At 39.0% G+C, this 17943-nt stretch overlaps 1 protein-coding gene across 1 annotated transcript; it reads right to left on the bottom strand.

Moving 5' to 3' along the window:
* Positions 1-16608: 16608 nt before the first annotated feature.
* LOC122011184 lies at positions 16609-17538 on the bottom strand. The gene has a single exon (XM_042567597.1). The coding sequence runs from the start codon at positions 17536-17538 to the stop codon at positions 16609-16611; it is 930 nt and encodes a 309-aa protein (XP_042423531.1).
* Between the last annotated feature and the right edge of the window lie 405 nt (positions 17539-17943).

Here is a 17943-nt window from a genome sequence, read left to right as displayed (position 1 = left end):
AAGTGGAGAATTCAGAGTGTCCGCTAGCGGGGTGTTGTACTTTGGTGACAGATTATGTGTTCTAGATCAGGAGGAACTACAGAAGAAAATCCTAGACGAGGCTCACAAGACTCCTTACGCGATGCATCCTGGCTCCACCAAAATGTACCAGGACTTGAAGAAACGTTTTTGGTGGCCTGGGATGAAGAGAGACATCGCTCGATATGTCAGCACCTGCCTAACCTGTCAGAGAGTTAAAGCAGAACATCAGAGACCAGGAGGAGTTTTGCAGCCTATTCAGATTCTAGAATGGAAGTGGGAAGACATTTCTATGGATTTCATCGTGGGATTACCCAGAACCACGAATGGTTTTGATACCATCTGGGTAATAGTCGACAGATTGACTAAATCAGCCCACTTCTTAGCTATCAGGATCTCCTACTCCATGGAACAGCTAGCTCAGTTGTATCTCAAGGAGATCGTTAGACTACATGGAGTCCCACGAACCATTATATCAGACAGAGATAGCAGATTCACATCACACTTCTGGGAGTGTGTACAGTCAGCTTTGGGCACGAAGTTGAAGTTTAGCACAGTCTTCCATCCTCAGACAGATGGACAGACGGAGCGGGTAAATCAGGTACTCGAAGATATGCTCCGAGCATGTGCCCTAGATTTCAAAGGAAGTTGGTGCAAATATCTGAGTCTAGCAGAATTTGCATACAACAACAGCTATCAGGCCACTATCGGTATGGCACCTTATGAGGCTCTCTATGGGCGGAGGTCTAGATCTCCAATCTGCTGGTATGAGAGTGGTGAACAGAAAGAACTAGAACTTCAGACAGATCTAGTGGCAGATACCACAGCAGTTATACAGCAGATCCGCCAAAGGATAGAGACAGCTCAGAGCCGCCAGAAAAGCTATGCTGATACACGGCACAGACCTTTAGAGTTTTTAGTTGGGGATTCAGTGTTCCTCAGAGTAGCTCCTATGAAGGGAGTAATGCATTTTGGGAAGAAGGGCAAGCTAAGTCCCAGATATGTGGGACCATAGCTTATCAGCAGAAGAGTGGGCAAGGTAGCATATGAGCTAGAGCTACCCCAGGAAATTTCAGCTGTCCACAATGTATTTCACGTCTCTATGCTGAAGAAGCATATCCCAGATGCCACCCAGGTGATTGAGCCCCAGCTGGTACAAGTCCGCGAAGACCTCAGCTATGACAGTCGGCCTATTCGGATAATAGACCGAGCAGTTAAGAAATTACGGAACAAGGAAGTACCATTAGTCAAAGTCATTTGGCACAGTCACACAGCAGAAGAGGCAACTTGGGAGACAGAAGCTAGTATGAGACAGAAGTACCCAGAGTTATTCTAAGTTCGAGGACGAACTTTTTATAAGGTATGGGGGATTGTAACACCCGAAAATTCTCAAAACTGTTTTAGAAATATTCTATGATTTTTCTGGAATTTTAGGATATTTTTACAGAATTTTTAGAGTAGAGGAAGTAGCAAAAATAAATAGAAAACGAAATAGCTTAAGCGGGGATTGAACCCGAGACCTATTGGGTCCTATGACTTATGGTGAACCATGGTAACCAAGTGAACCCAGCAGGGCCGTGCTGAAAGGAAAGGGAAACAATTTTATTTGAGTTGGAGTTGGGCCGGAATTATCACTTAATATAAATAGGAAATACTTAAGTGAAGAGTTATTTTCTTTGATCGTAGCTCTTCTCCACCCCAACCTAATTCCGCCGCCCACTTCTCCTCTCCCTCTCTCGGCGCCAACCACAAGAACAAGCAAGGGTTCAGTTCCAAGGGCAATTCCGGCGACGACTTCGACACGTGGACATTCCCCTTCGCGAGAAGAGCCCGTAGACGTAGGAGGATCGTCGAGAAGATCGTTCTTCCGGGAAAACTAGTGATTAGAATCGTAAGAAACTTCGAATAGGAGGTAAGAAACCCCTCACCTGCAGTATAAGTAGCTTCTGTGTGGATTTTATGTTTTAGTTTAGCAGTACATAGACTTTCGACACAAGGGATGTGAATTAGTGCACACCAAGTGTTTGATTAAATTGTTTATCGCAGTAAAATGCAACTTAGGCATTTTAGTAGCTTGGATAAATGCAATAGAAGCATTTTTACAGATTAGTTAGCAGTCTTGCTTCAGCTTTTACCGGACTAGATGTCCAATGGGTGGGCTCCCACAGTCGCCTCTAGGTTTAGATAACCTAGTTCTGGGTTTAGACAACCTAGTAAGAGCAAGATCAATATTTATTAGCTAGTGTTCAGTATTTTACCTTTCAGTGGCACTGTACAGGATTAGATATCCATTGGGATGGGCTCCCATAGTCGGTCCCTAGGTTTAGATAACCTAGTAAACCTTACTAAATTCGGGACTTGCAACCCCGGGTCTAGTTAAGGATGCGCGCATAGCATGTACAGTTGCCGGGCACATTAGCAGTATGATTATGTATTTTGATCTAGTACGTTATTAGCTTTTCAAAACTCACAAAGGTTAGTTAAGATTAGTTGAGTTTGAATTCAGCTCCAGTTTAAATCAGTTCATGTTCAGTTCAGCTTTTCCTTTATTGATGCATATGATTGTTTATGATTAGCTTTGTATGCCATGCTTTAGCGTTCATATTCAGTGATTTCAGTATACCATGTTTTAGCAAGTTCAGCATCTGTTTAATAGCATATTTTTAAAAGCATAAATGCATCGTGTGCATGTTTTAGTGAGGTAGATGGTTTCTTACTAAGCGAAAGCTTATAGATACTTTCTTTTCCTTATACTGCAGATAAAGCTAAAGGAAAGATGGACTAGCGGAGGCTGGGGAACAATGCGATGAAGATGTGTGTGGATGGAACTTGGAATGGAGATCTTAGGGACTTAGCACATTGTTTTAAGCATTAGAACTTTTTCGTGTTTACTATTTTGCACTATAGTATGTTATTTGATATAAGTTCGTTAACTATGCACTCTATCATGCTTAGAACACCTATTTCATGATTTTAGAATGTTAGTTGTTATTGTTAGAGTGTTTTCCGTCATTTTTAGAACTTGTAATGTGATTGAGGCACGAAACAATGCTGAAATCAAAGTTTAGCTGCAAAATCAGAAACTTCAATCGATCGGTGGATCGATTGGGGGTTCCCAATCGATCAGCTGATCGATTGGTCAATCTGTTCCGCGAACAGTAGGCTTCTGGATCGATCAGACGATCGATCCAGCCAATTCCGTCGCGAACAGAGAGCTCTGGGATCGATCAATGGATCGATTGACCAGCCTCGATCGATCAGCCGATCGATCCAAATTATTGTCCCGAGCACAGTAGCGTGCCGGATCGATCAATGGATTGATCCGACGTTCCAATCGATCAATGGATCGATTGGAAGGTCTGATATCAGCGGGAAAATGTTTAAGTTCAGTTCCTTGACCATGGGGAAGGTAAGACATGTCATGGATAGTTATTTTACCTACCTTAGCATGTATAGAACCAAGAAATGATAACAGCTTAGCAAAATCTTAATTAGTACAGCTTCCGCATCTAGATTTAGTGATGGTCAGGGAATAGTTAGCACAGCAAAATGTGACGATCAGCCTTATAGCTTAGTTAGTAGAAGGCGGGTCGTTACACGACCAAATGTCTCGTATGCATTAAGCATGATGAGTAGATATCAGTCATATCCTGGAGAGGGCCATTGGACTGCGATAAATACTATCCTCAAGTATCTTAGAAGAATAAAGAACATGTTCTTAGTTTTCGGAGGAGACGAAGAATTGATCATTAGAGGATATACTTACGCAAGTTTTCAGATAGATCAGGATGATCTGAAATCGCAGCAAGGATATGTGTTTTGTCTGAATGGTGCAGTTGTTTGCTGGAGGAGTTCTAAGCAGGAGATATTTTCATATTCAATAGCTTAGTTCGAGTACATAGCAGTTTTAGAGGCAGTAAAGGAAGGTACGTGGATCAAGAACTTCATAGCGGAGCTTGAAGTGGTTCCTAGCATTGTTGATCCAGTTATTCTATACTGTGACAATAATGTAGTCATTGCACAGGCAAAGGAGCTAAGGTTTCACCAACAATCCAAGCATGTACTGAGAAAGTATTACATCCTCAGAGAGATTGTTTAAAGGGGTGATGTGTTGGTTAGCAAAGTAGATACCAGTGAGAACATCACAGATCCACTCACAAAGGTCTTACCTCTAGAGAAACATGAGACTCATGTGAGGAGCCTAGGACTGAGAGTCAATAGTGTTTGACAATAGTGCAAGTGGGAGATTATTAGTGTGTGTACTTATTGTTGGAGCAATCTAGGTGCCCTAGGTTTTGATGTTTGGACAAAGGTTTAAGTTAGGTTTATTGTTGTATTTGATATGCATTGTGAGTGTGTAGGATACAGGTACAACAAAGAAAGTCCAAGTGTGATCTTGGCAAAGGAGGAAAGTCCAAGGATGAGTCTTGGCGGTGTAAATCCAAGTATGTAGTCTTGGCGGTGTAAGTCCAAGTATGTAGTCTTGGCAACGTAAGTCCAAGTGTGACTTGACAATGGATGAAGTCCCGGAGGCGCGACCTCTTGGCAAAGGAAGACCCGACAATAATGACAAGGCCGATGAAGTTCCAAAAGGCAAGACGTGAAGGATGGGGAGGCATCCGAGGGACGCAAGGCTGATGAAGGAGGCTAGAAGGCTAGGTCTAGGTTAGTCGGGAGAGAACGAGTGCTGAGTGAATGTACTCGAGGTAAAATCCTAAAATTAGGGTTTAATGTAGCAGTACTGTAGTGTTACTGTAGCAGTCGATTGATGACTGTAGCAGTCGACTGGTGCACTGTAGAGAGCCGTTGGGCTGGCACCAGTCGACTGGTGCAAGGACCAGTCGACTGGTAACGGGCAAATCATCTTACTGATTTGCTCCAAGCTCTATAAGAAGGAGCTTGGGATGGCCGGCCAAGGTGACGAAATTAGACTTGGTTAAAGCCTAATTAGTAGTCACCAAATGTGCTCAAGGTTCTCTTGTGTCCAAGTGTTCTTAGTTGGTGTTGTGGTGAGGTTTCTCCACCCACAAGGAGTTGCTTGAGTAGTCGGAGTTTGCCGGGGGCTAATCCGCCGAAGGATCGGGATCGTCCACCTTACGGACAGCCGTGGAGTAGGAGCAAGTTATCTCCGAACCACGTTACATTGACATGCATTGGTTTACATTTCCTTTCTTTGTCTTTAGCTTTCATATTCGTATTTAGTTTCATATTATTCCGCTGTGCAACTAACGAATATGTAGGAAGCCATCGATTTGGGTGAGACGCTATTCACCCCCCCTCTAGCGGGCACATCGATCCCAACAAGTGGTATCAGAGCGAGGGCGCTCTTCTACGGACTAACCGCTAAGAGAGCAAGAAGCTAGAGGAAGAAGAAGATGGAGTCCGAAGGACCGCTCGGATGGGATATCCGAATTCCACCTCCGTATGACAAAGAAGACTTCAATTATTGGAGGAAGCGGTTGGAGACATGGTTCCAAATGGATTGGAACCAATGGGTTGTCTTGAGTTGTAACGCCCCAAATTTCCTCAATTAGAGTCCTAAAAGTAATTTTAAAATATTTAAAAATGATATAGAAATATTCTAGGGATTTTTAGAAATTTTTAGAGTATTTTTATGTAATTTTTGGAGGTCGTTTGATATTTTTACTAAACGAAGGAAGTTTCGACAAAAAAATGTCCAAGCCGAGAATTGAACCCACGACCTTTGACTCGGTCAAAACCAGGCTGACCAGGTGTGCAAACGGATTTTTCTGTTTAGAAAAGTTAGAAAAATTTATTTAAGATAGTTAACAGAATATTATAAAAGGGATAAGTTGATGTTGGATTTGTTTGTTTAGAAAAGGTAACGAATTTATTTAAGATAGTTAACAGAATATTGGATTATATTATAAAAGGGATAAGTTGATGTTGGATTTGTTTGTTTAAAAAAGGTAGCGAATTTATTTAAGATAGTTAACAAAATATTGGATTATAAAAGGGATAAGTTGATGTTGGATTTGTCTGTTTAGAAAAGATAGCGAATTTATTTAAGGAGATAACAGAAATATTAAGTTATAAAAAGGGATAAGTTTATGCTCTGTTTTCCTGTGACTTAAACCATTCTCTCCTTCTCTTCTACGTACGATGGCGGAGCTTGGGCAGAAAACGAAAGGGAGTTAGGGCATCATCTCCGGCGGCCGGCCAAGGTCCTAGAAGCCCTTTTTGTTCGGTTGTGAGTCCAAGAAGCAATGTAAGTGCTTCTCACCTGCAGTAGGAGTAGTTTCGGACCTTTGTTCTTCTTGAATTCGAAGCATGAGAAGCGCTTATAGTGCAGATTTTTAATTAAGCCTATAGTGCATATTTTAATTAAGCTTATAGTGCAGATTTTTATGTAGGCTTATAGTGCAGATTTTAATTAAGCTTGTAGTGCAGATTTTTAATTAAACCTATAGTGCAGATTTTAATTAAGCTTATAGTACAGATTTTTAATTAAGCATATAGTGCAGATTTTAATTAAGCTTATAATGCAGATTTTTATGTAAGCTTATAGTGCAGATTTTAATTAAGCCAATAGTGCAGATTTTAATTAAGCTTATAGTGCAGATTTTTAATTAAGCTTATAGTGTAGATTTTAATTAAGTCTATAGTGCAGATTTTAATTAAGCTTATAGTGCAGATTTTTATATAAGCTTATAGTGCAGATTTTAATTAAACTTGTAGTGCAGATTTCTTAGAGCTTAAAATGCAGATTTCTTTAGAGCAGATTTCTTTAGAGCTTGTAGTGCAGATTTCTTAAGAGCTTATGGTGCAGATTTCTTTAAAGTTTATAGTGCAGATTTTTTTGGTGGAACTTGTAGTGCAGATTTTTGGTAGAATTTATAGTGTAGATTTTTGGTGGAACTTGTAGTGTAAATTTTTGGTGGAACTTATAGTGCAATTTTAAAGAAAAAGATTATAGTGCAGTTTGGTTAAGTATTATAGTGCAAAATTTATGTTTGCATAGTATGCAGAAATAGTGTAGCATAGAATGCAGAATTTTAATTAGCATAGTATGTAGATTTTTGTTTATGCATTTCAAAGTTAGAATTTGTTTAAACATTTCAGTTTCGTTTTAAAGAAGCATTCTTTTATTAGAGGTATTAACAAGTATAAGAAAGATAAAGAAAAGAAAGAAAAAGGTCAATGCCTTAAGTAGATCCCAAAGTCAAGACTTTAGGGATTTTGACACACAAGGTGCTTGTTAAAATGCCGAGGCATTTAAAGAAGAAGTAATTAAGATAATAAGATATTTTACTTTGAAGAGACTAGTACCCGACTTCCGAGGTTGTCGTTAAACAAATCCAGGTGTCCAATTCCGAGGTCTTGGCCCTGGTAGACCGAGGTCTGCTCTTTTAGGATTGATGGCTCGCTACCCCAACCTATTAGGGAACGCGCATAAGATGATACTATGCCTGGGCCCAAGAGAAGTTGATTACTAATTTGAAGTATTATAAGTATAAGCTTTTGAACAAGTAAAATAAGTTTTTAAGCAAGTGAAAAAAAAAGTTTCAGAAAGTGTTTAGAATTCAGCAAGTTTGAGTTTCCCTTCTGCTAGCATGTTATTCTGATTAGCTTTACATGTTTAGCATTCCAGTATGCATTATTCTTTTGCTATTAGATGAGCATGTGTAGTAGTTTTCTTAGAGTTTTCAGTTCTTGGATTTCAGTATGTTTACATGCATATTCGAGTTTTGTGAGTTAGATAGCGCTTACTAAGTAATTTTGCTTATAGATACATTTCCTCTTACTGCAGATAAAGGAAAGGAAATCTATAGTAAAGGAAGACGACAAGGAGGTGCAGATGGATGTGTGATACCTGGACTATAGAAGCCTTGGGATTTAGCATAAGAATTTATTAACAAAGAGTTGAGTAGAATGTATTAGATGAGTCATTTAGTCTTCCGCTGCTAGTTAATTGTATATTTTGAGTTCTCCGAGAGTTTTAGGAATTACTATCAACATGTGTGCAATGTTAGTTAAGTAAAGTTAGTAGTCCAGTAGCGCTCCGCCCTCACAGTCCAGTAGTGAGGAGGGTGGGGTGTTACATGAGTGACCCATTTGAAGCTCCTACGAACAAAAAGGGGAAGCCCCTCCGACCTCGGCATTGGACCGAGGAACAAAGGGAGCAAGCGGAGGCGGAGAAGGAGGTAACAAAAATTTTGTTAAATCTATTACCTTCTAATATCATTGTGAGTGTAGGTGAATGCACAACTGCATGTGATCTTTGGAAAAAGATCATTGCCTATCATGAAGACCCGTCACAATTCCAAGGAGTGGAAGAGCCCAAGGAGAAAGGTTCATTGGTTCAAGAAGAGAAGGACCAATTGAATGTTGACACGAGCTCAACATCCGAGGAGGAGAAGGAAGATGAGGAGGTATCATCCACATCATCAAGGGAAGAAGAAGTGGAATCGTCCACATCTTCAAGTGAAGAGGAAGAAGAGCAATCCAAGGAAGAGGAGATCTTGGAAGCTCAACCCTCCACCTCAACTACCAAGAAGAGCACAAAGGACCACATCAAATGCTTTGAGTGTGGTAAGATGGGGCACTACAAGAGTAGGTGTCCTTCGCTCAAGAAGGTAAAGGAGGTAAACTCTAAATCACTAAAGTTAATTTAGAAACTAATGTGAGTTGTAGGAAGAAAAAGAAGAAGGAGAAGAAGCACATTAGGTGCTTTACATGTAGTGAGTGGGGTCACTACCTCACAAAGTGCCCAAGGAGAGGAGAGCTCAAGAAATTGGCGCACTTGAAGAAGTGGGAGAAGAAGAGAGCTTCAAGCATAAGGGAGGTAAATCCTAATTTGAATGTTAGTTCAAATTTAAATCGTTATAATGCTATTTATCATGAAAATAGAATGCTTGATAAACCTAAGGACAAATATATACCTCCTCATGCTAGATCTACCATACCTAAGGTTAGGAAGGTAGATAACTACTTAGGCAATAATTCTAAGGACTTTAGATATAAGCCTAAGGCTAGCAATGCTCATAGGAATCAACAAAAATCCAAATCTATGGATTTAGTAAGGGAAAACCAAGTCTTAAGATCAAGACTTGATAACTTAAAGAGAACCTTAGCAAGAATGGAAAACTTGCTTAAGGGGCAAAGTGAGCACAACCTTGGAAAAGCTAGACAAGAGTCATCCAATGGCTATAGAGGTTTGGGATACATACCCAAAGCCAAGAAGGATGTGACTTCCTTTCATAGGGTTCCATATAGCTATGGAACCAAACCTAGGACTAGTGGTCAAGCTAAAAGTACAAGGGAAGTTGTCCCTAAGAGTACTTTTGCAAAGACCAATGTGACTAAGACTTCTAACAAGTCTAATAAAGTCACAAATAAGGTTACAAGGGGAGTTAGCCCTAGAAGTGACCTAGTGGAAGTGACCAAGGCTTCTAAGAAGCCTAGAAAGGTCCTTAGGAAGGTATCTAGGGAAGTCATCCCTAGTGAGTACCTAGAGCATCCAAGGAGCACCAATAGGTTTTGAGTTCCTAGGAGCATAGTCTCTACACCCTAGATGAGTTTAGAGAGTGTCAACTCCAATTGGAAGGGTAGTTAACCCAACCTTGATAAAAGTTGACACTTGAAAGCATTTTCAAGGTTATTATTAACCTTTGAAAATGAAAAGGATTATTAAGTGTACTCTTTAAGAAGAGTAAATTGTGTCAAAATTTGAGGATTTGAATTTAACTTAAATTGACACAAATATGAAAATACAAGGAATACAAGTTGGGATCTTGGTCTCCTTTTGATGGGTTAAGGGAGATTTTTAACCTTAATCCAAAGTAATCACTATTTGGAAGAACAAAGTATATCAAATCTTAAGGAATTGAAATACATGTAAATTGGCACACTTGAAAAGGATTAGAAATGGCTAGTTGAGATCTTAGCATGTTCTTAAAGGATTAAGAGCAAAATTAAGTCTCAATCTAAATGTTTGATCCTTAAAGAGAGTAATATGTGCCAAACAAATATTTGAGGATTGAATTCTTAATTTCAATTGTCACAAATAGAAAAGGGATAAAAGAAATGCCAAGTTGGGTTTTGACATTCTTTCAAGAGATAAGCAATCTAGGCTTAATTTTAAGGTCTTAGCTAAGGTTTAAGGATACTTAGATAGATTATCTAGGTATATTTTATTTATGCTAAAATACCATGATTGATTGCATATTATATGTCATGACATCATGTGTTGCATTCATTTTATTATGAAAAATATAAAAATATCATGTCATGTCATACATACATCATGTAGCTATAGCATGCTTTGCTTTTGAAAATTGCTTATTTTGATGTATGCCATTAATCATCATGTAGTATGTCAATTTCCTTATAATTAAGGACAAAAGGCATTTATTATGTATGGAAGTGCCCCAACAAGAGGGATCATATCAAGTGACATCCTAGATGGATGATCATGATTTTTACAATGCCTAGATAGAGATGCATGATCCCTTAGTTTAGGGCAAGACCAAATATACATCTCACAAAAAACTATAAGGTAACTTGTATGTATTTTAATACACGTTAGATACAAGTGAGATGTTAAGATGGTGAACTAAACTCAAGATGTTGATCTAGTGCATCTTGTTAAGTTTTAGGTTCATCAAAACACATAGTTATGTGTCTTCCAATCATTGGGAAAGCTAATGTACAAGTCATGTGCATTGAGCCCAAAGAACGTGGTTGGATATTGGTTTTGAAAAAGATTTCAAAATACTTTTGAAAAATCTTGGTGAAGACTATCTTTTGATAGTAATCATCATTGGAAAGTCAGACACAAACTAGGAGAAAACATTGAAGTTTTCAAGAGTTTTCAAATTTGTGTCAATCTTTGAAAATAGGAAGTATTTTCATAGAAAACTATTTTTCCCTGATAAAGTACCCTAAATAATGTATACATGAGTTTTCATGATGAAAACAAGTATGGATTGGTTAAGAAAAAACAAAGTGAAGTTTCGGTTAAGGTTTAGTTTCATTATTGAATTTTGAACCTCAAAACTTCGAGTTTTGATTTTCCTAATTATTTAGAAATCCCAAGTCATTGTTGGTGCAATGATAGAAGTTTGACCATATTTTTGAGGGGATTTACTCTTTGAAAACATAAAAATCTTTTCAAAGACCAAAAGGAGGTCAAGTGTTAAGGTAGCACATGATATTGGTATGGGAGGTGTTACCAAGAACAAGGGAGAGTTATCCAAGGCCAATAAGAAGGAATATGCTATAGTAGCATATAATTATAGCAAGGATAAGGTGTCCAAGATTAAGGACAAGAAAAAAAAAATTAACCAAAGACAAGGTGTCTAAGGTTAAGAAGGAGAGTTTTGTAGGACAAGTGTCACCTGAGGTGCACCGAAGTGGCCTAGTCGTAGTAAATGAGTCACCTAGGGAGGTGGCTAAGATTAAGAGCTCAAGGGGGAGCTCAAAGAGTATTTGGGACATATGGTAAATGATCTTAAGTGAACCAAGATGTGCCAAAGGGATTAGAGATGGATTTGAGTCTCTATTATACTTGGTTGGCACAATTGGGTTGAGTTTCATGCATGAAAATATGAAATTAGGGTTATATTACATGAAAATTAGTTTTTGATGTATAGATGCCATATAAACCAATGCTAGGGGTGCATTGTGGGTTGGTATGGGCAAATACATCAAGAGAAAGCCAAAACTAGGACTTTAGGTCAAGGTTCAATTGAACTATTTAGTTAGTTTTGAATTTTATATCAATCTTGGGATCTGTGATAAATATATTTTTATATATATTTTTCTCAAGTAGATATGGATAAAATAGACCTCTCCACAAAATTTGGGATTTTTGGAGGTCTGTAGAATTTCTGGTGCATTTTTGAAGTTAACCAGAAAAGATTGATTTTTACAGAAATAGGGTACCAGTCGACTGGTGCAGATACCAGTCGACTGGTAACAGTATTTTTGAGCACAGAATGTTTCTGTAAGATTTTTTTGATGAGGGCAGTCGACTGGTACCAATACCAGTCGACTGGTAACAATATTTTTTGACCACAGAATGCTTCTGTAAGGTTGTGTCGAAGGGGGCAGTCGACTGGTACCTAGTTCAGTCGACTGATACCAGCCTAAAAGTGTTTTTCAACATTGTTCTTGACCATGTCAACTCATTTAAATGTATGAGATCCATGGAGGATAAATACATGAGTTTAGGGTCAATTTAGATGACATGTTTTCAACAATTGGGATATTGTTGGAGCTCTTTTTGATGTATAGCAAAGGGGGAGAAGTTTAGGTTTAAGTAGGAAACCTATACACCTTTGCAAGAAATCCTAGCTCGAGGGGGAGCATAGGTGAAGGGGGAGCGATTGTTTAGGCAAAGGGGGAGAAGTTTACCTCTGCAGGAAATCCTAGCTCAAGGGAGAGCTTAGGTGAAGGGGGAGCCTAGGGATTTAGGTTCCATTATTTATGCATGAGTTGATTTGCATATGTATTGTATTTATGTTTCCCTAACTTAAACATGTTGCCAAACATCAAAAAAGGGGAGATTGTTGGAGCAATCTAGGTGCCCTAGGTTTTGATGTTTGGAAAAAGGTTTAAGTTAGGTTTATTGTTGTATTTGATATGCATTGTGAGTGTGCAGGATACAGGTACAACAAGGAAAGTCCAAGTGTGATCTTGGCAAAGGAGGAAAGTCCAAGGATGAGTCTTGGCGGTGTAAGTCCAAGTATGTAGTCTTGGCGGTGTAAGTCCAAGTATATAGTCTTGGCAACGTAAGTCCAAGTGTGACTTGACAATGGATGAAGTCCCGGAGGCGCGACCTCTTGGCAAAGGAAGACTCGACAATAATGACAAGACCGATGGAAGTTCCAGAAGGCAAGAGGTGAAGGATGGGGAGACATCCGAGGGACGCAAGGCTGATGAAGGAGGCTAGAAGGCTAGGTCTAGGTTAGTCGGGCGAGAACGAGTGCTGAGTGAATGTACTCGAGGTAAAATCCTAAAATTAGGGTTTACTGCAGCAGTACTGTAGCGTTACTGTAGCAGTCGACTGATGACTGTAGCAGTCGACTGGTGCACTGTAGAGAGTCGTTGGGCTGGCACCAGTCGACTGGTGCAAGGACCAGTCGACTGGTAACAGGCAAATCAGCTTACTGATTTGCTCCAAGCTCTATAAGAAGGAGTTTGGGATGGCCGACCAAGGTGTTGAAATTAGACTTGGCTAAAGCCTAATTAGTAGTCACCAAACGTGCTCAAGGTTCTCTTGTGTCCAAGTGTTCTTGGTTGGTGTTGTGATGAGATTTCTCCACCCACAAGGAGTTGCTTGAGTAGCCGGAGTTTGTCGGGAGCTAATCCACCGAAGGATCGGGATCGTCCACCTTACGGGCAGCCGTGGAGTAGAAGCAAGTTATCTCCGAACCACGTTACATTGACGTGCATTGGTTTGCATTTCCTTTCTTTGTCTTTAGCTTTCATATTCGTATTTAGTTTCGTATTATTCCGCTGTGCAACTAACGAATACGTAGGAAGCCATCGATTTGGGTGAGACGTTATTCACCCCCCTCTAGCGGGCACATCGATCCCAACACTTATGTGCCAAGACACTTCTTATATATTTTATGGATTATTATTTTATAAAGGTAAGTATTTATCATTAATTATTTACTTTTCTGTACATATATGATTAATGATAAAGTCCTACAGATTAATAGGTATATTAATATGAAAATAGTCCTTGACCAGATAGATATCTAGAGGGGGCATAGATACCTAAATCAACGCTTAGTATGACTAGGTCGAGATAGACCGAGACATGGATATCCAACTTGTACTTGGGAGTGCCTTGAGCTTAGAGGTATACTGGACACGACCCGCTTAAGAGGAGACCATATATTAAGCATCATTGGTCTTTCCTCTTATGAATGAGTGTAATTTATCTTTTGACTTGAAACTTTCATTTATTCTATGCATGGAGTGATGTGCTTTGACACCACTAAAAATAGTCTTTAATCAGATTGTGATTAGCATGGTAGTTGGGTGTATGACAAAGTGTAGAGAGAATAGTGTTGAGTCAATAGAAGATTCATCGCTTTCTTGGATTAGAAGTTGACATCCTAGCCGCCTAATAGACATGTTAGTGACTCAAAATCCCTGGCTATGGGAGGAATGATTTATCATTCAAGAGGAGTCGATTATATCTTGAAAATCAAGTAAAATAATTAATTTGGTAATGATGCATAATGTACCAAATTAATTGGGATATAGGCTTAGATGAAGAGATTGGATTACATAGTAATCGGTTCATGGTGGTTTATAGTTTATGACTGATATTAATTTTATCATGTTGGGTGGCTAAAAACTGTTGCTAGATAGTTACCTTAGTCTGTGTATAGATTTACACTACCTTCGTGTATAAAACCTAGAGAGTTGCACGCATAGCACATAGACATGAACATTATTTATAATTGATTATTTTAGTGGATACTAAAATTAATCAATTAATTATTTTAGAATAATAATTAATTAGATTATTAATTAATTCTGAAATATCGAAAGTTAGTCGAGATCAAGATTAAATATGGATTTATTTGCTACAAAGAAGAGAAAATTCGAATAAACATAATCATGATGATTAATGGAGAATTCGAAAAGTCATCATAATGATGATTAATGGAGAATTTAAAAAGTAATTGATATGGTGCATAAAGGTGGGGTCCAATAAGACCAAGCGGTTAGAAGTCAAAGGGACGTGACAGTTAAGGACAGTCCAAAGTCAAGGAGACGTGGAGGTCAGAAGTCAAAGGGACGTGATAGTCAGTAGTTAGGAGGGGAAGAAGGAGTTAGATCGCCTAACGTCATCAGTCGCATAATTCCCGGTTAGGTACAGACAGATCAGGGTCCCAGATCTGAGACACAAGATGTAGCCTAGAGTAATTCCTGACCTGCCCCCACTGGTCGGGTTTCCTCAGCTCGAGCTGCATAGCCAAACCTGGTACTTGCAATAAGACAACTCCCGGCCGACCCTTCAGTGATCCAAGTGTGAAAGATAGGGCTCTCACCACAGCTCATCCCCCTCATCAAGTCTCGAGTCAGGTGGCACACCTGAACGATCATCCTGAGTTATCCGTAGCTAAACCCGGGTAGAACAGAAAGCGCTAAGTGACAAACAATGTCAGGAAATCGTAACCTCCTATCAGAGAATAATTGTCATCAGCCAAGGAATATTCATTGTCATATAAAAAGAGAGGTCCTCTCCCTTGAGCAAGTACGCACACATTCGCACTTGTCTTCTACAGTTCTTTTATCCTTCATACACTGTTCTTCTGAGGAAAAAGTACCTGACTTGAGCATCGGAGGGCCTGCATCAGGGATTTGTTCCCTGCTTTATGGTCTTTAACGTTACGTGTGCTTGGCTGAGTGGCGCAGAGCCTAAGTACCGCCGATCTCGTCACCACTGCCCTTGGTTGAGTGTGCTGCTCATTCTCAAATTTGAGTCGAGGTCGCCTTAAGGGAAAAAAGTCTATTTGGACTTAGAGCAAAGGACCACCGAACTGGATGACCTGGGATTGAAGCATGCTTCCACGATCACCATCCTGACAAAGAAGACTCAAGCAGATGGTCGACTAATAGCGCAACAACAGAAAGATTTGGAGCAGCAAGCAGATAAAATAAGGTCCTTACAATATGAATTAAACCGAGCCAACTTGGAGATAGCCTCTCTTTCACAAACCTGCGAAGGTAAGTCTCATAAACATAGGCAGATGGAGCAAGCGTCTCATCTTTGTCCAGTGTGTTATTCAGCCACACGCCCCTATCTGGGGTGGGAGGAACAATCCGGTACCTCCATGAGGCACTGAAATAACTATTAAAGCGGTCATCCAATCTGTTGGAAAACATGAAATTCCAAGACGTGTACATTGTATTGTAAATCATATTAATATATAATTCTATTCATGTATATGAAACCCAACTATAGTCTCCAAGTCTTGCTTCGTTTACGCTCAACAAGATATTAGTCTGTCGATCTCGATTTTTTATTTAAATCCACTTAAATTGATCTTCTACACGTTTTATTAGTTAACTTATCATTACTTACAAGCTGCTATATGTTGTAGCAACTACTGTAATATATTGCAGCAGCTAGTTGTCAGAAGCTGTTACAACGTGTAGCAGCTTCTCAAGATTAGCTGCTACACTGTGTAGCAGTTATTACGAATTAACTGCGACACATTTTCAAAGAAACTCCAGACACCTGAGCTGCCACATCGTGTAGAAGTTATTGAGGATTAGCTGCTACACATTGTAGCAGCTGCTCCCAAGATGTGTGCTAACACAACGTGTAGCAGTTACAGCGGATTAGCTGCTACAAATGATAAATGGGAAAAATTTGTATGCTTTAACATCTACCCCACATAAATCAGAATAATCACAACAGCTAATTGGCAGTAGTTGTTACATAATATAGCAGCTACTTACGTGTAAGAAAACAAGGTGTGGTAGCCAGGGACGGATCCAGGAATTCAAGTGGGGGTGGGCTTGAAATTAATGTAATAAATTATATATTATTATAAAAAATAGATGTATAATAAAAAAATCATTACATTATTTTATTCAACAAAGTTGTGCTCTACGAGATTTTGAAACATAAAATTCATCTATAATAGAATCTTCATCTATATCCTTAGCTAAATCTCGTTCAATATAAAGTGTCAAACAATCTTCAAGAAATTCATCCTCCATTTTATTGCGAAGTGATGTTTTCACATTCTTCATTGCTGAAAAAGCTGGCTCAGTAGTGACAGTAGAAACAGGTAACGTCAAAACTAGATGAATCAATCTAGTCAACATAACATAAACCTTTGACCGTCCACTCTCAGTCAATTGTTGACATAACTCAACAAGTGTAGAAGCCTTCAAATTTTGTATCACATCAAGTTTATAATGTACCAATTCATACTTCAAAGCAATGATGTCTTGATTTGTGAAATCTTCAGGATAAAACTTCATTAGCTTGCAAATATCATCAGTGTTAATTGATTCAAACGAATTTTTAGGATCTAAAGTAATACTAAGAGAAAGAAGTTCCACTGATGACTCATTAAATCTAGTATTTAACTCCATCAAGATGAAATCTATTGCTGCATTAAAAACATCAAAGTGGTAATGATGTTCAATTGTAGTTTGCTGACGAGAACGACCAATCTTATATAGACAATTAAGGTCAGGCACATCAATTTCATTTCTCATACAAAAAACTTTCACTTCATGAAGAAATTCTTCCCACCCGCATTCTCTAAGTTCTTGGAGGATAGTTTTGGTAGTAGAGACAAATGTAACAGCAGACAAAATATCTTGAGATTTTCTTTGAAGAATTTGACAAAGAGTATCTGTTGTTCTCATAATTTTATGCATTAAATGCAAAATGAACACAAATTCAAAGCTTGCCATGTTTCTATAAATCCCCCGAACTTCAGCCTTAGCTCTTCCATTTGGAGAATGGTCACTAAGAACTTCAAAAACTTTGCAAGTTGCAGCATACATACCTATCAAACTTTTTACTGAGTCATAGTGAGAACTCCAACGAGTAGCTCCCGCTTGCTGCAAATTACCAATCTAATTAGCCCCACTTCCAGAATCACGTTCTCCAATTGCCAACATATGCTCGATTTCAATTCTCTGTGTAGTATGTAACTCAGCAATGCGTTTAGTAGAAGAAATAACAATATTTACTATATTATCCAAATGAGAAAAGAATTCCCAAATAACACTGACATCCTTGGCTGCAGAAACTAATGTGAGTTGTAATCGATGGGCAAAGCAATGGACATAGTATGCATAGGGACAATCTTTGAGAAATAATGCCTGTAGTCCATTCCATGCGCCATGCATATGGCTAGCACCATCATATCCTTGGCCTCTGATTTTCTTAACTTGTAGGTCATGATG

The sequence above is a fragment of the Zingiber officinale genome, chromosome 8A (assembly GCF_018446385.1).
Source record: "Zingiber officinale cultivar Zhangliang chromosome 8A, Zo_v1.1, whole genome shotgun sequence".
Taxonomy (NCBI): Eukaryota; Viridiplantae; Streptophyta; class Magnoliopsida; order Zingiberales; family Zingiberaceae; genus Zingiber; species Zingiber officinale.
Note: the sequence above shows the minus strand (reverse complement) of the source record. Positions and strands in the feature narration are given on the sequence as shown.